Below are 27,314 nucleotides of genomic sequence, written 5' to 3'. Positions count from 1 at the left end.
TGCCTGTGAAGGCCGCGTTTATCTACGTTTCTTTTCCGCACTTTGATTTATTGTAAGGACTATATGGACGTCTCGGACGTATGATGTAATCGACTATTATTTCCCTTTTTAATACTATTTGAGCACTGTGTGATGATGTCCATGTTATGTAACTGCTGTGTACGTGAATAACTGATCCTGGCACGTACATGGTTCGCATTCGGTTTGCCTTCTAAAAACCGGGTGTGACAAGCACTCGGTACCGTATGTCCACACCCAGAATGGTTTGGCTGAGTCACTAATCAAGAGGATTAAACTCATAGCTAGGCCATTATTGATGAATTGCAAATTGCCTTCGTCGTGTTGGGGTCATGCAGTACTGCATGCTGCTGACCTTATACAACTACGACCAACTGCATATCATTCTACATCCCTAATACAAATGGTACGTGGAAATCCTCCAAGTATTTCCCATTTGCGTAAATTTGGATGTTGTGTATACATTCCAATCTCACCACCTCAGAGAATAGCTATGGGCCCACATAGGAAAGTGGGGATCTATGTGGGATTTCAATCTCCGTCGATCATTAAGTATTTAGAACCCTTGACAGGGGATCTATTTACAGCCCGTTTTGCTGATTCTATTTTTGGTGAGGAACATTTCTCGGCATTAGGGGGAGACTTTAAGTACCAAAAAGAATGCTAGGAAATAAATTAGAATACTCAAGGTTTTGATCCACGTACTACAGAAACTGAACTGCAAGTTCAGAAAATTATACATTTGCAGAGACTTGCAAATGAACTGCCAGATGCATTCACTAATTACAAAGGTGTCACTAAATCATTCATTCCTGCTAGGAATGCACCAGAAAGAGTGGAAGTACCGAATAAGGCCACTCAACTCCTAGAGAGGAGAAGTATGGTGAATAAGCGTTGTTCTGTTGCTAAGAAGCAAAGAACAATAGTGAATGCAAAAAGACACCAAAATGATACAATGTATCATGTGGATTGTGATGATCCACGACCCAGCTCGGATGTGCACATAACCGAGGCTGGGACATCGGAAAATCCTAGACACATCAATTTGGGAAATTCTGATGAGTCTCTAAGGAATGATGAAATTGCCATCAACTATGTTGAGACTGATGAAACATATGATAGAAAAGCTACCAATGTCGACATATATTTCTCCGAGCAGATTGCTGAGGACCTTCAAAATGATCTAGATCCTAAGACCATGGCAGAGTGCACTAAGCGCTTGGATTGGATCAAATGGAAGGCAGCAATTGAAGCGGAGTTAGCCTCGCTATACAAAAGAGAAGTTTTCTCGGCTGTAATACCTACACCACATGACATCTTCCCTGTGGGATATAAGTGGGTTTTCATTCGGAAACGAAATGAAAATGGTGAGGTAGTGAGATACAAAGCAAGGCTAGTAGCACAAGGGTTTACGCAAAGACCCAGCGTTGATTTCAACGAAACTTATTCACCAGTCATGAGTGCAATAACATTCCGATATTTAATATCTTTGGCAGTACAAAATCGTTTATCTTTGCAGTTGATGGACGTAGTGCCCGCATATCTCTATGGGTCACTGGATTCTGATATATACATGAAAGTTCTTGATGGAATAGATGTACCGAATCCAAAGGCAAAGCGCAACATGTATTGCATGAAGTTGCAGAAGTCATTATATGGCTTAAAACAATCGGGCAGAATGTGGTACAACCGATTGAGTGAATTACTTTTGCGTAAGGGATACACGAAAAATGATGATTGCCCGTGCGTCTTCATCAAAAGATCCAAAGTGGGATTCTGTATCATATCAGTTATGTTGATGACCTTAACATCATAGGACATAAACTTGATATTGATGAAGCACGTCATCATTTAACGACGGAATTTGAGATGAAGGATTTGGGTAAAACCAAATTTTGCTTAGGTCTACAACTTGAGCATTTACCTTCTGGAATCCTTGTACATCAAAGTACATATACCCAAAAGGTATTGGAAAAATTCAATATGCATATGTCTTATCCTTCAAAGACTCATATGGTGGTCAGATCTTTGGATTTAGAGAAAGATCCATTCAGACCACGGGATGATGAAGAGCAGATATTGGGACCGGAGTTCCCATATCTCAGTGCTATTGGTGCATTTATGTATCTTGCTAACAATACCTGGCCAGATATTGCTTTTGCAGTAAATTTGTTAGCAAGGCACAGTTCTGCTCCAACGAAACGACACTGGGTTGGCATTAAGAATATTTTCCGGTACCTAAATGGCACAAAGGATCTAGGACTCTTTTACAAAAGAAGTAATGATCCTAGTTTAATTGGGTATACAGATGTTGGCTATTTATCTGATCCCCACAATGGTCGATCGCAAACAGTATTCGTATTCTTACAAGGTGGAACTACCATCTCGTGGAAATCGTCTAAGCAGACTTTGGTGACCACGTCCACCAACCATTCTGAAATAATTACATTATTTGAAGCATCACATGAATGTGTATGGCTTCGTAGAATGGTGAATCATATACTCACAACTTGTGGTATTGGTTCTCTTGACTCACCAACTATTATCTATGAAGATAATTCAGCTTGTGTTGTTCAGATGAATACAGGTTATATCAAGAGTAATATCAATAAGCATATTTCTCCTAAATTGTTTTATCCCCATGAACTTCAGGAAAAAGGGGATATAAACATCTTGCAAACAAAGTCTTGTGATAATCTTGCTGATTTATTCACCAAGTCTCTACCATACTCTACATTTCAAAAATGTGTTGAGGGGATTGGTATGAGAAAACTTAAGTGCTTGCAAGGTTCAAGGGGAGTAATTCTCCATGATATATAACCTGTATTGAGCCATCACATTACACTCTTTTCTTTGTATGAGTTTTGCCTTGCTAAGGTTTTCTCATTCAAAGTTTTTAACGAGGTAATATCAACTAAGCTATATGCTTCATCATTGATTTTCTCCACAGGGGTTTTTATACATGATGATTACAAGCATATTTTTCTTTTGGAAACTATGTGAGATTATTCTCATTATCCAAAGGACATTGTGTACTCCTTATTTTTCCCACAGGGTTTTTGAGGAGATCAAGTATTTGATGACAGATTGCAGATGATCAAATGGATTAGGATTGATCAAGGGGGAGTGTTACAAAACATTTTGTACATGTGATCTAATCCATCCATGTGTCATAGTGACAGTTATTTCCCAAGGGACACACCCCTTGGGAACTCTTGTATATATACTTCACTATATTGCAATAAAGAACTGTCCCTGTCATTTGTCTCTGTCTTTCTCCATTTGCCACTGAGTACTACACAATAGATTGCAACAAACTGGAAGTGCTCAAGTGCTGTTGTTCGCTAAGGCACTATTTGTTTAACTTGAGATTATATAATCCAACTTAAATAAATTAAAAGTCAAACAAATAACATAGATTATTAGATGAGTTATATAATTGTCGCCATTTTGATCCGAAGGTTCGACCAACTAGTGAATTAGTGTTGAGTGTCCAGACTTAGATAGAGATGCAATAAGACACAAGACTTTTATCTTGATAAGACTTATATTACGTTATAGATGTCCAAACAGTGCGGGCCGCCCGTTTGGCCCGTGGCACGACACGAATTTAGCCCGGTCCAAACACGACCCGACACGGTTAGTTATGGGCCCAGGCCGGCACGACTTGTTTAGCGTGCCGGGTATGGGCAGCTAGGGCGGCCCGCGTGCTTTGGCCCGGCCCGGCACGATATATGGGTCGGCACGACGGCGGCTCGCGTATTTGACAACCCAAATTCACGTGTCTAGCCCGCAGGCCGCATTGGTGCATCCTGTCTCCCGCAGGACACATTGGCGCAGGCCCAATTCCCCGGCGCCCGAAGAGCTAACAAACAAAAGGCGCCGCCACGTCCAGACGCAAACACTATCCGCTATCCCCAAGTCCTTGAGCCCGACCTGACGCCCCTCTCGGTCTCTGGCGACAGCGCCGCCGTTTTCTCCTCTCGCCTCTCGCCTCTCGTCGTGTTCTCCGTCTCTGGTGTGCCTTGGCCCTAGGTCCAGCTTGGCGGTGTGGAGGGCAGTGATCTCCGTGAGGACGACGACGACAGCGTAGGACTTGGCGGCAGTGTGGGCACCGGGGACCCCCTCACCGTTCGCAACGCTGCTGATAGGAGTGGGCTTCTCGGCAGCGACCGCGGTGGTGGCAGAAGCCTTCAGGGCCCTGATCTCCTCCTCGAGCTTGAGCTTCTCCTGGCGCACGACATCTACCTCATTGGCGAGCTTGTCGTGGCTCTGCTTGTCCAGCTCGTGCTCGCCCTTCTCGGTCTTGAGGCGGTCGATTGGGGATCTCGTTCGCGCCCACCGTTTTCTCCGGCTCTAGTTCTCCGACGTTCTCTTGTCCATCGTGTGGCACACCACACGTCGTCTCTGGTGTTCCGGCTTTGAAAGGTCTGTCTCTACTCATCTACTGTGCATCCATCCTAGTATAATTTGCCAGTAATATTGGGAGGGGAACGGGAGTTAATCGGAATCAGAAGATGCATGCTTGTAGATGCTTTATTTGGTGTCTGTTTTCTTAGTACTTGATCCTGGGCTGTTTAATTATACTGTTTGTATAATTTAGTTTATCAGAAGATACATGTCGTCGTTCTTGGTTGGATCCTGAGATGTTTCCAGGTTGTAAAAGAAGCTTGTGTAGGCTATACCTTGCTTTAAAAATTTGTATGGAGCAGTGTTGATTACCAACTTCTGGCTGCGGTATTTGATGCATGGATTCTTCAGCAAAGGGGTATTTGATGCATGCCTTGGTGGGAGTAATGTCTAGGTTCTGTTCCTTCCAAGTCGGTCGTATACATTTTGTTTTTAGATTTAGTTTACAATATCTGAACTCACAATCTTAATGTGTCACGGGTTGTCCTATATTTTATACCACACTTGTCTAAGGTCAGTTTTCGACACACTTTAGTATACTGTTTGTATAATTTAGTTTAATTGTATTTTTGGTGCATTACAGTCGTCGAGGAACCGGAGGCGACGGTCCTCTAACCGGTTTAGCTCCTCGGGCTCGTGGTCGAAGTCGGGGTCATGGACCTTGACGCGGCTGCAGAGGAGGAGCACCAGCTTGAGGACCACAATGAGGCGCAGGATGCTAGGTACTTCCTGGGGTTTGGTGACACCCATGGAGATCCTATTGAGGTTGATACTGTTGTCGGCTCTCAAATTGGCACTGGCACCGGATCCACTAGCTCGTCAGCAGCAGTCCCTAATCCTGATCAGGCTACTGATGCTAGTGGTAGCAACATGAAGAAAAGGTCCAAGTGCTGGAATGACTTTGATTTGAGACCAAATTTGATGTTCGTACTAATTACTCTAGGCTTCCATTTGATGTTCGTACTAAGCTAACCAAGGTATTTCAGTTATATGAGACCAAATTTGGTGACACACGCATGTGTGGCGCCCACCAACCATCATCTCACCTATCTAGTAAGAAAAAATGGCATGGGATGACATTTATGGTGATGATGACCTTGATGGTGAGTTCTCTACTTCTCTAGGAAGGAGATCATGTTCTTCTTCAACCCCCTCAAGCTATATGTACTGTTGCATCTACCTCTGAGTTAGCTTCCTACTTAGACAGTGATACTATCACTGAGTTTGATGAGGACTTCAATGTCCTTTCTTGGTGGCATCAGCATAAGTTAACTTATCCTATTCTTTCACTACTAGCTAAAGATGTCTTGACAGTGCCAGCATCTACTATTTCCTCTGAGTCTACCTTTAGTCTTGCTGGCAGGGTGATTGAAGAGCGTTGACGTCGTCTAGCTCCTGATATGTAGAGATATTATCCTGCATCAAAGATTGGGAACTTTCTGATGCTCATCTGCAACACAGTGTGGAGGAAGACATACAAGAACTTGAAGCTGAGCACGACAACCGGTGGCTTGATGATCCAGCAACACAATCAGTTAGGGATAATGAAAATGCTTAGTCTTGCAACCTACTAGTCTTATGTTTTATGAGTTGTATTGAACTAATGATCAGTACATTGTAATGGACTGTAATGAACCTATAAACTTTGGAGGTGGGCTGCACTCTTTTTTCCTTCTTAGGGTTTTCTCACGAGGTGTGAGTTTTTACCTAAGAAGGTTTTTAATGAGGCGGCCATTACACTAACAGCTCCTAATTATAATTTCATATCTATGTTTGTGTACTATCATGTGAACCAACTGTTATTTCATGTAATCATTTCATATTTGTATTAATATGATATTATCTTGTGAATTGATAAATAAATTTTGTTGTCTTAATATATGTAAATAATATGTTATTATATATGATTAATTCTGTTAAATGTATGTATTTATAACTCATCATGATGTACAATTTATATTTTGAACATTTCTTCATATGACAAAATAAAAATAATTTTTTCATACAACCTATATCTCTCTCGTAGTTTATGAAACTACGAGAGAGATGTATAAGTTTTATGCATATTGTTAGAACCATCATGTGAGATGAACAAATGACCAAACAACCAAAATAAACTTTGTAGATCTTGAGAAGTTATAGAATTTTGTAGTTGACAACTTTTTCATTTGAAGTCATATTGTCAACGAAAACTACGTCTGAATTTAAAAAATTAAAAATTTGTATTTTGAAAACGACCTCGAAAGAAAAAACCACCTACATGAAAGTTGTAGGTATTGAAGAGTTATGAAACTTTGTAGTTGACAATGTTTTGGTTTGAAATCATTTTGTCATGCAAAACTATGTTTGAATTTTAAAATTTGATTTTTTTTCGTACTACCTCGGATAGAAAAATCAGCAAACTAAAAGTTGTAGATTTTCAAATGTAATGAAACTTTGTAATTGATAATTTTTTATTTGAAATCATCTTATCATTAAATAATTCGTGTAAAGTTTTCAAATTTGAAATTCAAAATTTGTAAACGGCCTCGGATGTAGAAACTATCAAAATAAATTTTGTAGATCTCGAAAAGTTATGCAACTTTATAGTTGGTCATATTTTCAAATGAATTTATTTAGTGCATTAAATAATCAAATTACTCTCGGTTGGTTATAATACACGAGGAATGAAAACGTAATATAGACATAATTGATGTAGTAGTGTAGTGATAGATAAGGGTATGCGTCAGAGAGAGGTTACGAGTTCGAATCTCACCATTTACAAAATATGTAAATTTGATTCAAAATAATAGTGAAAAATGATTAGGGCGATGGGTATGGTAAATAGATAGTGGTTTTGGAGAGAGTTGTTTCTATAATTTTAAAAATGTTTTGCTGTTTTTTTTGTTTTTTTTTCAATTCTTAATTTGCCGAGTGCTTTTCGACACTCGACAAAGTATTTGTCGAGTATCCAAAAAAAATACTCGGCAAAGAATCCTTTATCGATAAAATGTTTGCCGAGTGTAAAATGACACTCGGCAAAAAAGCGATTCCGGTAGTCCCGGATCCCGGGATCATTTCCCCTACCGCAGGCCTCTTGTTTATCTTGTCAATTATAAAAAAATTGATGTGTTAATCTTAGCAACTGTGTCATGAAATTCTCTATCGAGACCGGCCGACCTTAGTTTGATTGCTACACCGTACACCCTAATGGTAAGTGTCGACATCACTCTAGCTTGATCAAGTGTGGCGACAATTACAATTGCTCTTAAATAGCGGACGATGGGCGAGTGAGACGGTTCAGTTGGTTTCGCAGCACTGTCGCAACGTTCGGTGATCAGAGAGATGAAGCAACAACACGGAACGGAACCACGCCAACGGCGTGCGTACGCGCGCTCAGCTAGCTCGTGTCGTGCGTGCACACAGCAAGCGTGCCGCCCCCACCGTGCGAGTGTGCGTCGCCCGGAATCCTCTCCAACCGCGCCGGCCGGGCTGCTGGTCGCCTGGTGGTCGGCCTATAAATTGGCTTCCGCGCGCGCGCCAGCAGCCAGAGCCAGTCTCTACTCGCCTCTCTCTCGCGCAAGCCACAGTAGAGCAACCAACCATACCACCGGCCCGTGTCGATCTCTGGCCTCTCTCGTGCAAGGAATTAAGCAGGCAAGAGGCCAACCTTCTTCCAGCATGGCCAAGGCGAGCAGCAGGCTGCTCTTCTCGCTCTCGCTCGTCGTCCTGCTGCTCCTCGTGGAGGTGAGAGCAGACACGGTCGAGATCGTTTAACTATATATAAAGCGCTAGCTCTAGCTTCTCTGATCGATCGATGCATGGTACATATATGCATGCATTCGTGCTAGCTATAGTTGACTTGTTTGTTGGTTTTGGTTCCTGCAATGGTTGTTGTTCTAATATCTTGGCTAGCTGTTGTGTGCAGACCACTACTTCTCCCCATGGACAGGCTGACGCCATCGGTAAGCCCTGCTAGCTGCACATGCATGCCCGATCATCACAGTATATATTGACGTACGTTACGTTACGTTACGTTACGTTACGTGTAATGAGTGGTGAACGCATGCAGACTGCGGCGCGAGCTGCTCGTACCGGTGCAGCAAGTCGGGACGGCCCAAGATGTGCCTGAGGGCGTGCGGCACCTGCTGCCAGCGCTGCGGCTGCGTCCCGCCGGGCACCTCCGGCAACGAGGACGTCTGCCCCTGCTACGCCAACATGAAGACCCACGACGGCCAGCACAAGTGCCCGTGATCCATCCACCGTGGTTCCCAGCATCAGCAGCTTTGCCAAAAAGACATGATACCTACATATATATAAGAGTACCTAGCTGCTGCTGCTCTACTACCTTGTTGGTTCATTATATTGTGCGCGTGCATGCATGAATAAATAAATGAACATATTAGGGCATGTACAACCCAGATACGGCTGCACGGTACTCCAAGTACAAGATACAACTAAAACACAACACAATACAGTGGTCATGTCTAAAACATGTGTCTTACGATATTCATTGTACCAATCAGAGTATTCAATAAATTAAAGTGACCAATCAGATAGTCTCCTGTCTCGAACATAGAGCTAAGACACTGTGTCTTCGTCAAGATACGTGTCTTGAGTTTTTTTACATTCACCCCCCTAGACACACCGTAAGACACAACTTAAAATACCCACTGTACATGCCCTTATATAATAGTATATATATATATGTGATGTTTGGCTGGCTGACGCTGACGCTAGCTGATACAATAGTGAGTTAGTGACAGCATGCATGCATGCATGGTAACTTGAAGCAGCAGCACTTGTGTGCGTGTACTACTCGCGCATAGTGCGGCGTTCCAGTGGCATTTTCCTTGGCACGCCCCACGAGAAAAAAATTAAAGCTCGCTGCTGGTGGTACACGGGCGCCTTGTACGCTTGCTGCATGTGTGTGTGGGATCGATCGACATGATGCGACGCGACCACCGCGCACACTACAGTTCAGTTCAGGGCGCTTCCATCAGTCGATTACAATCGTGGCAGGCAGGCAGGCCGATCCAGGAGCACTGGAGCAGGCAAAAGCCAGCCATGGCCATGCAACGTGGAACGCTAGCTGCGCTGCACGTGGCAGATTAGCGGTTTGGCTTGATTCAGCGCTCGGCGGCGTTACCGCCGTTCATCCCCGTACGTGGCATCGGTCGGTATCGCCAGTCACAGCTCCAACATCGGTAGGTAGAGGCATGCACGGTCGTCTAGGCTGCTGACCAGCCGGGCGCCAGAATCGATATTTTGACCGTACGTGTTGGTCCCGTGCCAGTCTGTATTATTAATCGGTCGATACCGGCCTAATTGATCGGTATAGTCTACTTGGTGCCATGCGATACGTTCTGATTAGTACGCACTATTTTAAAATTTTTATTTTTTTAAAAAAAAATAAAAATATTTCGAAATCTGATCTATAAATAGTGTTTGAGTTCATTCCCATAAACTCACACGTGGAATTTCTCTAACACCTTACACCTCCTTATTATACTCCTCTCACGCTCGTTCCGTTCGAATAAAAATTGTTATTGTGTCTATCTCGGATATCAACATGACCGAAGTAGAGTTGTCTGTGTTGCTGTTAGCTAAGTGGGAGGAAAGAGGATTTCCTAGTACCATAGAGAGTATAGATGGCATGTATATATTGGAAGCGGAGGAACTGTCCTATTGGATGGGGAGGACAGTTCACAAGGAGGACATTAAGTCACCGATCATCATGCTCAAGGCGATTGCCGCGTATGACTTGCGGATCTAACATGTTTTTTGGATGGTAGGATCGAACAACGACGTGAACAAGTTCAACCAATCACCGTTGTTCGCTGATGCACTCAAGGGTGAAGCACCAAATATAAACTTCGCGTTGAATGGGCACGGGTATAACCATGGGTATTACCTCGACGATGGCATCTACCTTCTGTGGCTAGTGCTCGTGAAAACATTTCACGTTGAAGGACGCACAGAAGGACATGATGAGGCCATTTTGGGTGTTCAAGGCTTGATTTCATATTCTCACAACCCCAGATCGTTTTTTTTCACTAGATACTCAGCGTGATCATGCATACATGTATCATTCTACACAATATAATCATTAAGGATGACATGAACAACTATAATACAGTCGAGTCCCCTGTTGCAACACCAACCATCACCCCCGAAGAACCGATGAGCTTTGAAGTCATCCTTCAGCATGAGGTTGCACTCGATACAGCCCGATACATGATCAACTTTAAAATGATTTAATGGGATATATTTGAGATTTGTACTATAAAAATTAGATTTTATTTTTTATGAGTGTGTATTTTTAAGTAATGTAAGTTTTATGTATTATGCAATGTGTAATTTTTATTTTAATTTGACCTATACATTGTGTAATCTTTTAAGTAATGTAATTTTTAATTTTCTTTAGGGACTACATAAATTTATTTTATATTTATGTGTTTGATGATTTTTTTCTCTGAATGAACATTTGCAACAAAAATCTATAAAAAGAAAGCTAATGTGTCGCAGTCACTGAGGTGTCTAGAGTTAATTACGAATTGACGTTAGATACACCCTACTAGGGCTAATAAAGGATCCTGTCCCATTGCACGTTCGCTCCTCTTGACCGTATGAGTAGTTTATCTATACGATCTTTCAAAATACTATTTTATATTGTAGAGTACACTATTTATAAAATAAAATTTAAATATAAATATTACTAGGTGGGTGCCCGTGCGTTGCAACGGAAACATATCGTCAGCATAGGAAACGCAGCTCCTACCAATCTGATATCAAAGATCTCGACGATCATAAGCTCCGCCGCTGCCCCTAGGCAGCAGCCGCCGTCAGCATCAGGTGGCCCCCCAGCAACGTCCAGCGCGCTGGTCGCAGCCCCAGCTTCGTCGGGAGCCATGATGCTTCGCCGATAATCCCCCAAATACCCAGCCTACTTGTCGGGCAGCACCACTGGGGGCATGGCGGCCCCGCAGCCAATGGAACGATGTACGGTGTGGTAGACGGGCTGCTCTCCCAAGAGCGCAGCAGCCTGCTGCCCCATGTAAATGGACAAACAAAAAAGTTATTGCTACAAACTTATGATCAGATAGACAAACAAAAAAACAATGTATATGATTGTCGGCGTTTCGAGACCGGGGGGTCCCTAAGCCGACGAGTGAATGTGCCGCGTGCCCCAGCCCAGATGGGTCGAGCGCGTGGGCGAGCGCGAAGGGGGGAAGCGAGGTGGCCGGAGACGGGCGTGAGAGAGGTGGAAATCCCGCGACCTTCGTGTTCGTCCCGCGCCCAGGTCGGGTGCGCTTGCAGTAGGGGGTTACAAGCGTCCACGCGGGTGAGGGAAGCGAGCGGCCCCAAGAGAGCGCATGTCTCGTCCTCGTCCCCGCGCGGCCAACCTTCTCTAAGAAGGCCCTGGTCCTTCCTTTTATAGGCGTAAGGAGAGGATCCAGGTGTACAATGGGGGTGTAGCAGAGTGCTACGTGTCTAGCGGGGGAGAGCTAGCGCCCTAAGTACATGCCAATGTGGCAGCCGGAGAGATCTTGGCACCCAGCTGGTGTGGTGTCGTGGCTGTCGGAGGAGCGGCGGAGCCTGGCGGAGGGACAGCTGTCGGAGCGGTTGAGTCCTTGCTGACGTCCTCCTGCTTCCGTAAGAGAGCTGAGAGCCGCTGACGTCACAGAGCTTGCGGGGCGCCATCATTGCCTATCTGGCAGAGCTAGCTAGATGGGACATCAGTCTTGTTCTCTGCGGCCCGAGTCGGCTCGGGGTAGAGTGATGATGGCGCTTCCTGCTGACGTGGCTGGCCTGCGCCCTAGATTGGGCGTCGTGGAGGCTCCTCCGAAGCCGAGGTCGAGTCTGTCTTCCTTGGCCGAGGCCGAGGCCGAGCCCCTGGGTCGGGCGAGGCGGAGGTCGTTCGGCAGAGGCCAGGGCGGAGTCCGAGCCCTGGGGTCGGGTGAAGCGGAGTTCGTAGTCTTCTGGGGCTGAGCCTGAGTCCGAGCCCTGGGGTCGGGCGGAGCGGAGTTCGCCGTCTTCCGGGACTTAGCCCGAGTCCGAGCCCTGGGTCGGGCGGAGCGGAGTTCGCCGTCTTCCGGGACTTAGCCCGAGTCCGAGCCCTGGGTCGGGCGGAGCGGAGTTTGCCGTCTTCCGGGGCTTAGCCCGAGTCCGAGCCCTGGGTCGGGCGGAGCGGAGTTCGCCGTCTTCCGGGGCTTAGCCCGAGTCCGAGCCCTGGGTCGGGTGGAGCGGAGTTCGCCGTCTTCCGGGGCTTAGCCCGAGTCCGAGCCCTGGGTCAGGCGGAGCGGAGTTCGCCGTCTTCCGGGGCTTAGCCCGAGTCCGAGCCCTGGGTCGGGCGGAGCGGAGTTCGCCGTCTTCCGGGGCTTAGCCCGAGCCCGAGCCCTGGGTCGGGCGGAGCGGAGCTTCCTATGGTGCCTTTGGCAGGGCCTGACTGCCTGTCAGTCCCACTCCGTCAAGTGGCACTGCAGTCGGAGTGGCGCAGGCGGCGCTGTCCTTTTGTCAGACCGGTCAGTGGAGCGGCGAAGTGACGGCGGTCACTTCGGCTCTGCCGGGGGGCGCGCGTCAGGATAAAGGTGTCAGGCCACCTTTGCGTTAAATGCTCCTGTGACTCGGTCGGTCGGCGCGGCGATTTAGTCAGGGTTGCTTCTTAGCGAAGGCAAGGCCTCGGGCGAGCCGGAGATGTGTCCGCCGTTGGAGGGGGGCCTCGGGCGAGACGGAAATCCCTCGGGGTCGGCTGCCCTTGTCCGAGGCTAGGCTCGGGCGAGGCGTGATCGAGTCGCTCGTATGGACTGATCCCTGACTTAATCGTACCCATCAGGCCTCTGCAGCTTTATGCTGATGGGGGTTATCAGCTGAGAATTAGGCGTCTTGAGGGTACCCCTAATTATGGTCCCCGACAATGATATATAAAGTTGTTATTATGAGTAAGTTAGAAAGCGCAACAACAATACGACAACCCCATGAGGCCATGATGCAAAATAACAGAGATCCATTATGCATAAAACTCCCAAGTGAACAACGCATGTGATGAATCTGCTACTGACGCTAGAGCTGTCAATGCTCTCCCGTGCACCATTTGCTTGCCATTCTAGAATATGAACATGAGCAGTTAGCATTATTTACTAACCACGATAACAAATATATTTGAAGCAACCTGAAACCTAATTCAACACAAGTAATTGCGTACCTGAAGAAGAATAAGTAATTTATTCACGATTCCATCCAGTTAAGGCGTCAAAAATTCTGGTGTACAATTCTCACTAAAATTCAAAATCACTGAAACATCATGTGCCTATAAACAAGAAGAGCAATACAGGTCAAAATAGATTGCCAGGTCCTAAGATGTATGACATGAACATGTAATCAGGTATAGTAGAATACAGGCATACAAATTGTATAAACTTAATATCTCAATGCACACAAAAGACTTAAATAACATTCAGTTCAGAGGTCTGGCATACATAAAGTTAGTAGTTGCTTGGTAATCAAATTACTTTTTTATCGTAGAAACTTGTAAGCTCAAAGATCAAAAGGGATTTGTTTGACATTTAGATGTGCTAGTTGCCCACGTATATTTATATTTAAAACATGTAAACCACACACAAACCATATTGGTCTACATCAACCTGTTTATTGATGCAACCTCAATTAAAATTGTGATGTCTTACAATTTTTAATAATAGGCAAATATGTCGATAACCGTACATTAATCTAATCTTTTTTAGCGATACTGATAAGTCATTGTATATTGCCGAACCTAGATAAAAATGATAGGCAAATACGTCTCTAACAGGACAACAGGAACTCACATGGGAAGCACACAGAAGCACAATTGTTGTATTTTCCTTAGCAACTGGATGTGTTTTAAGCCAAAATAATGTCTTGCTTCAACTTTTTTGTTCATAAATTGTGTAGGTTCCATTTTTAATCCAGATTATAGCTGCTCCTCACGATGAATTTGTTTCGAGTTGGTGCGCTGTCAACTTACCAACAATTGAGGAAGATGCAAGTCTAGATTATGATCCTTTTGGTGCATCTGAGGTGGCACTATTAGCTTCTGATAATATGTTGACTGAAGCTAAAGCTAACTATTCTTGCCCTTTTCGCCCTAGTGTGCCTTCAATGGCATATGCACAGACAAGAACATCATGCGTAGTGAAAATAATAGCAAATTTGCATGTTATTATTCCAAACATATGTGAAGGTAGACTATTTCTACATGTTATGAGTTTAAATTTATTCACAACACATTATTAAAATAAGTTATGTTCTGACAACAGAGCAAGAAAGGGATCTTTTTCTTCAGAACTTTCAAAAGTACTTGGCGTCTAGGAGTCCTAAACTATCAGCAGATCTGCCAGCTTCTAGTGATTTTAAGGCCACTAAAGTCTGTAGAAACTTAGGTAAAGTTACCTTTGCTGTTTCTACTTATCTGCTTCTAGTGATTTTACAGCTCCTATTGTATTGTGCAGATTTGGATTGCCTTGTGCTTATTTTTTTAGCAAAGCTCAAACAAGACTTGTGTTGCTTAGTTGCCAATGTGTTTTCCCTCCGATGGTACTACACTTTAGGAGCTACATAGTATCACCTTACTTGAATTGTAATATATACTTTTATCTGATATGCTACCTGCATCACATGTGCTGAAAGCATAGGTAAAAACACACAATGGCTTGCATATACTCTGTTTTGGAGGCCATATTTCGTTGTTTGTAAGTTCTAATGAATAGTAGCAAACCCACAACAAATTAATACATATTTAGCAAATAAAATAAGAAGTTGGTCCTATTAGAAGAGGCCCAGCTGCCATGTCAATTTTGGATCTGCCCTTGCTGGGCAGTTTGGGATATGCTTTACTATTTGAAGTACATTTTGGGAAGTATATATTGCAATTTAAAGTGCAACTGCTAATTGCAATATTTATTTGGTCTCATAACTACTATTTAAAAAAGGAATATCGTTAGTTAAAGGGACTACTGATGCACTACTACAAATGTCAATGTGGTCATTTTAGATTGGAAAAGATGTTGCTACACAATATGTTGAAGGATGGGATTGGATGTGCCCAATAAGGTAGTTGATGATTTCTGTTTGATAAAGCTACATTCTTCATTGGTTGATCTTTGGCCTCCTAAGATGTATCACATGTTTTGAGTTCCCAAACTATTCAGTAACTAAGGTCAGAAACCCTACACTGAAGACTGCTGCAATATCTGAATCTTTTCTAACCTTTCAAGTAATCTTTGACAAATAATTAGAACTAATTACCAACTTTTGTTTCTCTTGCACTTATGTAACCAGTCAAAGTAGTGTATTTGTTTTTACTTATTTTGCAACAACAAGGTTTTTTTCTTTATTTTCTGTTTTCATTATGTTCTACTATTTTTAACATCAACGCCTTTCTGACATTTCTATTTTTTCTGGCATCTTAGGGATAGAAATACTGGTATCTGGGATGAGGTATCAATTTGAGTCCATGAATTCTTGTTCCCTTCTAATACTACTTTATCCATCTTTTGTCATTGCGGCGTCACCACTGATACACGAAGAGGAGGTGCACAAAGAAGAAATAACTCATTGACTTTAATCTTTTTAGACCAAGGACCAAACGGTCCAGCTTATATTGAAAGCTTAACATGAGTATTTCTGGGGTTACCAGCTTACAAGCATTCACAGAACATCCATAGAAAGGAAACAACCAAGCACCTCAAACAAAAATCCCTGAGCATGAAGATCATACCTTGGTCGAGGCCTGCGCGATTGAGCAATTAGCAGATATCATTCCTATCCGGTGGCGGGGCAAGCTCGCACTTCTTCGTCCTTCCTCTAGGACGGGGCGAGGCAATGAAGTGGTGCGGGATTGTTCAGGGGATTGAGTAGGGGAACTAAGGTGCTCAGAGGATGGCGGTTTTTTGCGGCTAGCTCGGGGCCGGGATTGTTCAGGGATTGAGCAGGGGAATCAGCCGCGGGCCCCTACCTCCCGCCCCTGAACAATCCTACACCACATAAAACAGAATCAACAGAAAGTTCATACAATTCAGTAATTCACACATAAAACAGCAACACACGTTGAATCATAAGCATCCAATTAGTGAGTTGGATGTGGAAGCTGAAGCCATTTCTGATTACTGGCCATATGAGTTATTACACTGAACCATCAAATATTTTACAACACTTAAATTGTCAATTAATCCTCATGAAATTAGTGAGTCCGTAGGCTATAATATTGAATACGTACATAGGTTAAAAGCACTATCAACTCATTTTTTGTTAAAACATCTGGCGACGGCCAATTAATGAATGACAGTTGATTTCATCACAAACTATACAATAGTGGAGATGTGTGGTAAACAGAACCCCCATTATACACAAAAATCTACTTTTATGTGTACCTGTTGGTCCCGTGGCACATTCAGCTTGTCAAATATTATCACTCAAAGTTTTTGGTTGAAGTCTCACTAACAACAGGAGCTTGGGGTAATTCCTTGCTCATCAAGTACTTGCGCTTTTGAAGGCTCAGCCAGACCAATATACTGTCAGTCTGGATAATACTGTATCCAGCTTTCGTGTACATGTTGAATGGGACTCGGTCAATTATTCTATAGTGAAGGTATACACGTCTTTTGTCATTCATCTTGAAAACCAGATCTTTGCATGCCTTAAGAAGTTGCTTTCCAATTCCTCTCCTGATAGTTCAAAAACATTACAGTCGACATATTTTAAACATGATGTAATGAATACACTACTTGATATGCATTGAACCAACAGTGACTGAGAACAGATCAATAGAATCGTCTTAATGGCGACTGATCCTTCATATAAACACAAGTTGCTTTTATTTCGGATGTGACGAGAATGTTTCTCCATACAAGGATGAAACATTTGCAATCCACTCATGCATCAAACTTATTTTTCCACAAGAAATATTCAAAGTGGTTGCTCAACCCAGAATACCTTCTCAGTGGCGTCTTCACAGTCATGTTACAGATGTAGGGGAAGTTGAGCGGCGGAGTGGGCGGGGCCCCTGGTGCGCCCACCGCGTCAAACGACACCTCCGCGGTGCACGCCATCTCCCCTTCATCCCCACCCTCCCCTTTGTCGTACTCCGGGGCGGCGTTGGCGTTGCCGGCGCCGACGTCGGTGGGGCGGTAGAACCCCATGAGCACCGCGGCGTGCGGCGCGAGCCCGCGACGGTCGTGGAGGTACCTGCGGATGACGAACGTGAGGAGCTGCGCGTACCGCTGGGCCGGGCCCAGCGCACGGTCTCGGAGAAGGAGGAGGCGGACGAGCGCCTCGGCCATGGCGTCGTCGTCGGGGCCGCGCGAGAGGGCGCACACGGTGAGGAGACCGTGCGGGAAGGCGTGCTCGTAGCGGAAGGCCGCGAGCTCGTCGAGCTGCGAGAGCGCGCGCGGCGATAGGAAGACACCGGGGTCGGGGCCGGGGCCGAGGCCGTTTCCGTCCGAGGCGGGTGTGGCGGTTGGAGGGGCGAGGCGGGGGCAAGGGGAGCAGTCGATGGCGGGTGCAGGGGATCGGGAGCGGCATGGCGGCTGAATTCGCGGTGGGAATCGATGCGGAGTGGGGTGGGCGGCCGGGTGCGCGCGGGATCCGCGGAGGAGTGGGGGTGGGCGGCCGGGTGCGCGCGGGATCCACGGAGGTAAGGGATGGCGGGGGCAGTCTACACTGCACTCTTAATTATTAGTAGAGATAATGAATAAGCGGCTAGAAATAGCCTTATAATCAAACACATGGTGGCCTTATAATCAAATACATGGTGCTGAGGCTTTTTCGTGAACGTGGGATTCCTGTGTTTTTTTTCTAATAAAAAATAAATTTATTTCTGTAATTTTTATATATCTCCTGTATTCTAAAAGATCCTAAATTTATTTGTTTGTTTTGCTGATAACAGTAGTTAATGTCTAAATTATTTTCTCTTTTCCCTCCTCTTCTCCTTTCCTTTCCTTCCCTCCTCGGGTTTCCCCGATCTCTTCCTCCCCCTCTATCTCTCCCTCTCCCTCTCCCTCTTCCTCTCTCCTACCACATCTCCAGCCCTCTTCTCGGCCCGACGGCGTTCCACCCCCTACCCTCTTTTCCCGCCAGCGCCGTTCCTTCCTCTGCGGTAGCCCTGCGTGAAGCACACGGCGGTGGTCCTCGTCAACCAAATCGTCGCCACATCGCGTTCTCCCCGGCGAGGATCTGTAGGCGAGCTCGCCGTCCATATCCGCCCAAGCCACCCCCAGCTCGTCGCAGGTGCTCTTCTTCCTCCCTCTCTCTCTTACGTCGTATGGGGGCTCCGGCGGGTCGCGTTTGTGCGGTGGGCGACCTCGCCGCCGGAGATTTCCTCCCTCTACAACCAACCGCCGGATAGGGGAGGGGATGCATCCCTTCATTTGAGGTAAATGGGGCTATAGATGGAGACTCGCTATAGTTGAGGGGATGCATCCCCTCCATCTGAGGAGGTTGGGTTTGAGTATTTACCTAAGTCGAAAATTTAGGTATTGGGTATTGAATTGAATGATTAATCTGTTGGAGCCCTCTCAGTTCCCTGCTGTTTTTTTGGTATTGGGGATGCTTTGAGTATTCTGTTGGAGATGCGCTATCTGTGTTTGGATCTGACTACATGCATGAAACTTCGGAGTTTGCGAAAATATTGGGTTTATATGTGTATATCCATGTCCTATACTGGGTCCACCACTGGGATTGAGAAATGAGAACTCGGTCCTTGCTTCTCATAGGCGAATTTAGCTAGGTTTGTCGGGATAAGCCGACTCCAATAAAATTTATAAATCATTTAGCAAAACACTGTTAAAAGTTCAACATATCCATTGCCATAGATGGTTTCGTTCATTGGATGTGGTGACACTCCAGGGGTTCAGCTTGCCCTTGTCATTGCCAGAATGCACATAGTAGATCTGTTATTCCTTTAAATTAGCCTCACATCTTATTTCGTAGTAATATATGCTTCTTGGTTGTATAAATCTGAACATTGAAGAATATTGTCTTAAGAAGATTTAACCCTTGTCATTAATATTTACCAACATGTACATACTGTAAATGCTTACACATGCCCTTATATTTGGTTCACAGTTGCATAAAGTATTGTGTTAAATGTGCTTTTGGGTTGTGCAAATTTGAGCCCTGAACATAAATCTTAGTGATTGCCAATCAAATTTTGCAACCTGCACACCTATGAATTTCTGTGACTTGGACCACCGTTTTCTCCACAGTTCAGCAGATGCATTGGCTTGTTGGGCATTGATGATGATATGCAGCATGGTACTTCATTTTTATTTACATGTCGTAGGTTTGTCCTAAGTCAAACATTTGTATCTTTACCATCGATTTCAAAAAAAATATTTAGGTTCATGATATAAGATTTATATTTTAAGATTCACTATGAAAATATTTTCATAATATATAATGTGCTGTAAAACTATAAGGATTTTTTTTGAAATGAATGGTCAAAGATACTAATGTTTGACTTAGGACAAACCTAATGTGACATGTAAAAAAGAAGGGAGGGAGTAGTTATTTATTGACTTTCCATTTCATTATAAACAAATGAGAAAAAATGGGCAAAGCTCATGCCTTATGTTTGTTGCCACCAGTTATTACTGAATGAATTAGCAATGCTGGTAGAAGTTTGTTTACTCTATGCACTGTGAGATTAAGATTATTTAAATTCGGTCAGAAAGTTGTATTGGGATCTTTTTTTTTTTTGCTACTTTGGTGCCACGTCAACACCATTTTTTCTATATGCCTTGGCAGCATGGAATTTCCTATACATTCTGATAAATTGTTAAATTATTGTTTATAATGAATTGCAGTAGCAGCAACACAACAACCATGAGTCTTGCTTGTCTTGTATGCCATGGCATGAGCAGCTCCTCACACTCTCTTAGAAGCTACTCGGTGTCAAGTTCAGAGGAGGAAAGCCGATGTGGAGCTGCTGTGGCCTGCTTAGCTCGAAGAGTAACACCAGCTGGAACTTCTACTAGTGCTGGGACATCGAAAGTGACCCCCTTTCCACCCATTGTGAGTGGTCAAGTTGGCACGGAGGGCACTCCTCGACTTCAACGCAGCCGTGCTGTGTCCAGGGACCTTGTTAGAGATTGGAACTTTGACGAAGTAATTGTCGCAAATTAGGGTAACCTTCAACAGTTGTCAGCTGGGCTTTGTGCTCTATTTATCAGGGAGGAGATTCCTTCATTTGATATATATTTCTTTTCATAGTAGACGTCTGGAAGTCCATTACTATATACTTAATGACTTAGACGAGGAAATGCTCGAGAGGGATAATATCTTTCAGGAGCGATATCTGGATTGTTGCAGTTATATATGCTCGCGTATCTATGTAGCTAGGATAAATGTTTAAGTGTCTTTTCCTATTTTCAAATATGTATAAGTTGACATGTACCTTTATGTATATTATTATGAACGAATCCAACTTCTGACCTCGATCTGATATTGAAAACGGAAGTGATGTTTTGGTGCATTGCAATTGATCTTTCTAGGTCTACACTATGTCAGGTTTAACATATTGGGTCCGTATTCTCTGTTTTAACCCTGTATGGTTACTTGGCACAAATGAAGGCAGAAACAAAGCCTTTGAGCTGGACTTCCTGAACGGTTCTGAAAACATGAATGAAGATGTGCCATGGGAATCTTCTCCAGATTTGATCATCAAACACGAAAGGAGTGGACACCTGCTGTCTTATCAGGCAGTTTACATTGCATCTCCACTAACCTGGGGATTGATAAGAGCCGGGCAGTACAATTTTGTTCACCTGTAGTTCTCGATTCAAATCTTGATGTTCATGTAAGCGCATGGCGATACTTGATAAAACTTGTTTCATTTTTGTTTTGCAGGGTTAGTTTGAAAACTCAAAGCTTTTCTAGGATTAGAGGAGATTGAGAAGAAAATTAGTTCATTCCTCCCTTAAAGCTTTTCTAGGATTAGAAGAGATTGAGGAGAAAATTAGTTTATTCCTCCCTTCAATCCTATAGAGAATTTAAGTTTCCAAATAAAGCCCTGTTCGTTTTTATCAAGTCCACGGGGATTGAGAGCGGATTGAATTCCCTACAACTCAAAATCCCCTTCAAAACACTCCAATCCTCCTTAATCCCATGGATTAGGGATTAAACGAACAAAGCCACAAAGCCTGAGAGATTGTTTGGTTGCATGGGGATTAAGGGATATATAGGGCATGTTTGGTTCATTACCTCAATTGCCACACTTTGCCTAACTTTTCTACATAAGGTTAGTTATTTAATTCAAACGACTAACATTAGACAAAGTGTGACACATTTAGCCATAAACCAAACATGCCCATAATCCCTTGCTAGTCAAAAATCACCCATTCCCGTCCAATCCCAAGCAACCAATGACTAGCAAGAGATTATATGACCCTAATCATCTACAATCACCATGGCAACCAAACGAGTCCTAATTTATTTCATAGATTATGTTCATGGTTTCTTTCTTGTATTCTCCATAATAAGATATATGAACTACATAAATGGACGCACTTCTACATGAGAAATTCCTTATCGCTTCAAACAAGTAAAAAACTCCACAAATAATATGAAACATTCACGACTCAAATTGTCAAAATAAAGTCATGTTTACCATTTCTATTCTTGCAGGTAAAAAAAGCGTTGCACAGTTCATCTATATTATAGCAAGTACATATAAATCTTCAGATACAAACCAAAGCCAAATGACAGCAGCAACATTTTTTTCCATAAAGGGAAGAAGATAGATCATGTCAACTGAATGTATTTAATATGATAGTGCATTGCAGAAGCCTTTGGTCCACAACTGATTAGCGATACGTTGGTTTTGTTAAACGGCAACAGGGGGCCTGAGCAGAGCCATCGCTTCTTTTATCTTTCCCATTGCAGTTTGCAGTGTCGACATAGCTGCAGCATATGAAATGCGAACACCCTTGTCATCGCCAAATGCATCCCCAGGGACAAGCGCAACCTATAATGCAATCAACAATAAGCACTATAATGTTCTTGTATCTTATACTGATGTTCCCAAAATTGAAGTAACTTCTTACCTGTGCCTTCTCCAACAGGAACAGACAGAGGGACTCAGAGTCCTTGATGGTACCAAAACCTTCCACCTCAGACCCATAGTACGAGCTGAAGTCGATGAATAAATAGAAGGCTCCCTGTAAACTTGAGAGCTTTAGATACTTTCCTGGTGTATGTTATATATTCTCAATATGTACTGTGAACATACCCAGGGCCGTTCCTGTAGGGGTGCCCAAGGTGCGGCCGCACCAGGCCCCCAAAATCAGAGGGCCCCTAAGTACCAGACGCTAGCACTTTTTCCTATTAAACCTATCTATTCTAGACACAAATACGCAATGAGCGATACGCTATCAATCAGTCTCATTTAGATTGTTAAACTAATGTCTCAATGACTTATCGAATACTCCGTTCGTTTCAAAATAGTATTTATTTTTGCTATATATTTTTATGTTTATATTCAACTAGATGATGATAAATCCACTAAAGAAGCAAACAAATTTTATTTTGATATAGACAGAGTATTATTTACTATACACATGATAGTTGCATCGTCAAACAGAAGCTTTTTAAAATTGAAATGTTTTTGTGGACTATTTATGGTCAAACATAACTTAAGAGAGGTTAAATGACTTGACGATTCTATATATCGAAAAAAGTTGTTGTATGAAATTGATCTCAACGATATAAGGGATGACTTCGTATCACAAAATGTTAGAAGATATTTTTAATAATATCAGATGAGAAGTAAGTGTTTTTGGCTATATTTTACATTTGTTATCTTATAAACATTAAAAGGTGCATAATAATTTTTATACGTTAAATATTCAATATTGTATGTATAATTATATATATTTGTGTGTGGATGGGCCCACCATATCGAATTTTGCACTGGGCCCCTAAAAAGTCAGGAACGGCCCTGAACATACCTGAGGTTCCGATATCTTGACACCTGGCAGCTCCCTAAAGCTTCTTACAAGGTAATCACGACGCTCCTGGAATGCTTTCACCATGGTTGATACTGCTTCACCACCAGCATAACCTAGGTTCAAAGCTGCAAGCCCTGCCTTCTGTGATATACTACTGGCTCCAGAGGTATACTGAAGTAAACAAGGCACTAGCATCAGGGCCCAGTGTGATAACTAATTCAAGAATTTCAAGTCAGTGTTTACAAGATCCCAAGATTATGCCATAAAGACACAGCATTATTCACAATGAGAGCTGCATGATAGAGGTTGCAGTCATTTTAATTAATAGAGATGGTTGGCAATATTACGTTAGTATGTTAATGTATTGGTTAACTAAACATAAAAATAAATATATTCTCGTGCTGAAAGTCAGAATGTAAACATAATAAAGAAATAAGGTTCTTTTGTGAGATGACCCTTCATTTTATAAGATTAGCATTGTCACAAAAAAAACAAGCAAAAATTAGTTATAGCCTGCAATTGTAAGTATGTGGACAAAGAGAGTAAGAATAAAATCAGCTAATATTTAAATGCATATCATTTTTAACGAGTACCCACCTGGCTTTGGATCTTTCCACAGGCCGCGACAAAATGTTTAGGGGCAGCTAAGTATCCAAGTCTCCAACCAGTCATAGCAAAAGCCTACAAGAATACAGATCATTTAGATATTCAAAATATTAGTTGGACATGCATATGGTCTTGATTATAGCATAATGCAATGAACAGTGAAATCTGCTTCTTCACTTATCATGTATTCAAGTTTCATATGCCACTAAATTATTTTCTGAAAAGTTCAGGCCTTATGTGCTATTACAGAAGGACCCTTACATCCCTTTAGATTCACCCACAAAAAGCAAATAAAAATAACAGCCAGCTAACAACCTTAGAAAATCCATTCACAGTTAACGTTCTTTCCCACATTCCAGGCAATGAAGCAAAGCTTGTGTGTTTAGCAGGTTGATAGATAATATGCTCATAGATCTCATCGGATAAAACCTGGAAGGAAACGATAATAACATGGTACATCATTAATCAAGGTGGAGTCTAAAATAATTGAATTGAATTGAATATAATAAGATCATAGTGCTAACTAGGAGTCTAGGGTGCTTTCTGACTATAGCAGCAATCTCCTCAAGCAACTCCTTAGGATACACAGACCCTGTTGGATTAGATGGAGAGCAGAGAATCAAGATCCTTGAATTTTCATTGATCACTGAGGCAAGTGACTCTGGCCTTAGCAGGTAATTGTCTGATATGCTTGTAGGGAGAATAACTGGCGTTGCACCAGCCAGTCTAGCCATCTCAGGGTAGCTGACCCAATATGGTGCAGGTATCAAAACCTACAACAAGATATCAATCCATTATTTTTGGAGAACAAAATGCAGAATGTTCCAGAACAATAAGCACCACGGATGTATAACAGTTTTATTTCATCTGGATTAAGCTACACATACTGCATTAAAACTAAGAAGAATAAATCCGCCATCTAGGCTCCTAAAGATTCCTTCCACAACCACCTCCCTAAAGTACATCAAGGCAGAAGGATCCAATGCTGCTACTTTTATGGACATTTCAAATATTAATGTTATTATGTAACTATGTGAGAATGTAAGATCATTCATCGTAAATTTCAAGCAGATATAATAACAGTATGTGGACACAATTCTTACATGGTTTGTTTGATTCAACCTAAGCTATATATATTCACAGTGTAGAAGTTGGAATTAGCAGAATTCTCAAATTATGGGAATAACTTCTTTTGCACTAGCAGAAACTAGATACAGGCAAGGACCATAATGGATTTGGATATTCATAAGCTGAAGCAATTAGCTAGCTGTAGAATTTGCAGTATCAAGAGTAATGATGTGTCTAATTAGTAACTAATTATCTGCAATAGATAAGCATATGCTGCTCTTATCGTGGATACCTAAACAATTGACATGGAGTAAGAAAATTCCTCCTAAAGAACTAGGTAGAGATAAGAGAGCTTTACTTCATCGCCAGGTGAGCAGACAGCGAGTACTGCTTGTGTAATGCACTGCTTGGCTCCATTGCTTACTAGCACCTGATCGGCGGAGTATGATAGACCATTCTCCTCTGCATATCAAAAGCCAGCAATAGTCGTTAAATTTCTTAACCAATCTGACAAATTAGGGAATGAGGAATCCGTCCGCACACACCCTCAAGCTTTTTGCAGATAGCCTTCCTCAGCTCCAGAGTTCCAGCATTAGGCGTGTATCTTGTGGCCCCATCTCTGATGGCATTTATCCCAGCCTGGATCCAAGCAACAAAGGAAGATATTCAACCTAACTTCCTACAGCTGCTACTAATGTTAGCAAACATTGCTCTGGGCTCTGCCCTGAGATTCAGAGTTGCTATGATCCAAACGAAAATATTGCTACATGAACCGGCGAAACAAAGTCGTCGTGAAGGTATTTGCAATTAAACTGGCTAGCACTTTTACCTAACACAGCTGTTCGTTCCTGTTGTTTTCCCCCTCTCTCTCCCCGTGCACCCCTCCCTTCGCAAACCAACCAGTTAAGAAGGGCGCTCTCAATTCTCACCTCGGCGATCACGGCTGGCGTGTCGAAGTCGGGCTCCCCAGCGGCGAGTCCGATGACTGGCACGCCGGCCTGTCGCAGCGCCGTGGCCTGGTCGGTGATGGCCATGGTCTTGGACGGCCTGAGCGCATTCACCCGCGGGCTGATGGTCGTGTCAACCGCCTCCGCCCGCACCGTCACCATCCTGGCCCTGGACTTCTGCGACTCCCTCGCCCTGCCAATCGAAGACACGAGCAGCCTTTACTGACCGACGCCGACGACGCGAGAAAGGAAGGTTGGCAGATTGCTGCCGGTCAGGCGCTCACCTGTGGAATGACAGGGAGCCTGTGCCAGCGGAGGTTTTTGCGGGGAGGTTGAAGGACGGGGTGGAGGTGGAGGAGGAGGCAGAGAGGGAGGAGAAGGAGGCCATTGGAGCTCCGGCTGCGGCCCTTGCTCGTTGGCTGGTGGCGCGTTTCTGAGAAGTCGCTGGACCAAGCCCCTGCGTTATACTGCTCCGCTTGGTAAGCGGGAAGGTGGGGGTGGTAGGTGGGGATCGCCGCTGGAAAGCAAGTGCTGGCTCCTCCGCTCCTGGCTGCGCCTGCTGCTGCTGGGTTGGTGTCAAAAACTTGTTTGGTTCGCTCGACTCCAACATCTAAAAGTCTATGGTGATCTAAGTAAAAATAATTTCATGCCCAAAGATCAATTGTCAAGTCTGAACAATTGATCTCTTTCTAAATTTCCTATAGTCGAATCACCTTGGAATCTTTTACGAAACTGGTGAGAGCATCCAAATTCGCTTCATTTAGGTACTATTTGAAACCTTTAAATTTAATAGTTAGTTAACTAACAAATTATTATATAAGTTGAGCTAACTAATTGTAAATTGTGAGTTAACTAACAATTAGCTGGAACATTAGTTTGAGTGGGTTTGAACCTCTACAACTAACTATTAGCGTTAGAGGTTTTAATTAAGACCTTAAACTTGCCCAGCATCAATTTTGATATCGCTATGTTGGAGATCAAAAAGAGTCACACGGACGGTCCGGCCCTGAGGCCGGACGGTCCGCGGTGGCGGTGCGGACGGTCCGCGTGTGCGCAGAGACAGTTAGGGTTCCTAGTTTCTCGCGGGATTTGTTACCTAAAACCGTGGGATTGACTCGAAAATCAGTTCGAAGCGGATCCAGACCTCCCCCTTTATATAGATGAAGGGCTACGACCGATTGAACCCCCAACAATCGAATCAATATCACTTCTATTTCGCATTTATTTCCAGCACAATTAGGAGTAGTTATAGTCTAGTTCTAGTTTAGCCTCTCGATCCCCAAATTCTTCGCCTCTCTTCGAC

General features: G+C 43.5%; 4 protein-coding genes across 4 annotated transcripts; 2 read left to right on the top strand and 2 right to left on the bottom strand.

The window, feature by feature from the left end:
- Positions 1–7,715: 7,715 nt before the first annotated feature.
- On the top strand, positions 7,716–8,962 carry LOC100286041 (uncharacterized). Its single transcript, XM_008658034.4, has 3 exons — positions 7,716–8,154; positions 8,336–8,372; positions 8,480–8,962. The coding sequence occupies exons 1-3, from the start codon at positions 7,753–7,755 to the stop codon at positions 8,659–8,661; spliced, it is 621 nt and encodes a 206-aa protein (XP_008656256.3). The 5' UTR covers positions 7,716–7,752; the 3' UTR covers positions 8,662–8,962.
- A 7,808-nt stretch (positions 8,963–16,770) lies between these two features.
- Positions 16,771–18,812, bottom strand: LOC103637145 (uncharacterized). Its single transcript, XM_008659399.2, has 3 exons — positions 18,563–18,812; positions 17,380–18,100; positions 16,771–17,111 (listed from the first exon to the last, which is right to left on the bottom strand). The coding sequence occupies exons 1-3, from the start codon at positions 18,810–18,812 to the stop codon at positions 16,856–16,858; spliced, it is 1,227 nt and encodes a 408-aa protein (XP_008657621.1). The 3' UTR covers positions 16,771–16,855.
- On the top strand, positions 18,394–20,916 carry LOC100276536 (uncharacterized). Its single transcript, NM_001150300.2, has 2 exons — positions 18,394–18,672; positions 20,250–20,916. The coding sequence occupies exon 2, from the start codon at positions 20,269–20,271 to the stop codon at positions 20,566–20,568; it is 300 nt and encodes a 99-aa protein (NP_001143772.1). The 5' UTR covers positions 18,394–18,672; positions 20,250–20,268; the 3' UTR covers positions 20,569–20,916.
- A 1,087-nt stretch (positions 20,917–22,003) lies between these two features.
- On the bottom strand, positions 22,004–26,402 carry LOC100274472 (uncharacterized). The gene is made up of 10 exons (NM_001148831.1): positions 26,296–26,402; positions 25,994–26,204; positions 25,610–25,703; positions 25,423–25,526; positions 24,521–24,769; positions 24,312–24,425; positions 23,988–24,071; positions 23,391–23,561; positions 22,488–22,601; positions 22,004–22,408 (listed from the first exon to the last, which is right to left on the bottom strand). The coding sequence occupies exons 1-10, from the start codon at positions 26,397–26,399 to the stop codon at positions 22,268–22,270; spliced, it is 1,386 nt and encodes a 461-aa protein (NP_001142303.1). The 5' UTR covers positions 26,400–26,402; the 3' UTR covers positions 22,004–22,267.
- Positions 26,403–27,314: the final 912 nt, after the last annotated feature.

This window comes from Zea mays, chromosome 8 (assembly GCF_902167145.1).
Source record: "Zea mays cultivar B73 chromosome 8, Zm-B73-REFERENCE-NAM-5.0, whole genome shotgun sequence".
In the NCBI taxonomy this organism is placed as follows: domain Eukaryota; kingdom Viridiplantae; phylum Streptophyta; class Magnoliopsida; order Poales; family Poaceae; genus Zea; species Zea mays.
Note: the sequence above shows the minus strand (reverse complement) of the source record. Positions and strands in the feature narration are given on the sequence as shown.

Bases quoted from the DNA above. Each gene is read 5' to 3' on its own strand.
- LOC100286041 (XM_008658034.4), top strand. From the start codon at position 7,753: ATGAAGCAACAACACGGAACGGAACCACGCCAACGGCGTGCGTACGCG. The intron at 8,155-8,335 runs GTGAGAGCAGAC...TGTTGTGTGCAG, and splicing joins TCCTGCTGCTCCTCGTGGAG to ACCACTACTTCTCCCCATGG. The intron at 8,373-8,479 runs GTAAGCCCTGCT...GAACGCATGCAG, and splicing joins TGGACAGGCTGACGCCATCG to ACTGCGGCGCGAGCTGCTCG.
- LOC103637145 (XM_008659399.2), bottom strand. From the start codon at position 18,812: ATGAAGGGATGCATCCCCTCCCCTATCCGGCGGTTGGTTGTAGAGGGA. The intron at 18,101-18,562 runs GTGTGCTTCACG...AGTGCAGTGTAG, and splicing joins GGTTGACGAGGACCACCGCC to ACTGCCCCCGCCATCCCTTA. The intron at 17,112-17,379 runs GTATTCTGGGTT...TTGAACTATCAG, and splicing joins GTGAAGACGCCACTGAGAAG to GAGAGGAATTGGAAAGCAAC.
- LOC100276536 (NM_001150300.2), top strand. From the start codon at position 20,269: ATGAGTCTTGCTTGTCTTGTATGCCATGGCATGAGCAGCTCCTCACAC.
- LOC100274472 (NM_001148831.1), bottom strand. From the start codon at position 26,399: ATGGCCTCCTTCTCCTCCCTCTCTGCCTCCTCCTCCACCTCCACCCCG. The intron at 26,205-26,295 runs GTGAGCGCCTGA...TTCGATTGGCAG, and splicing joins GGCTCCCTGTCATTCCACAG to GGCGAGGGAGTCGCAGAAGT. The intron at 24,426-24,520 runs GTTAGCACTATG...GTTTCCTTCCAG, and splicing joins GAAAGCACCCTAGACTCCTA to GTTTTATCCGATGAGATCTA.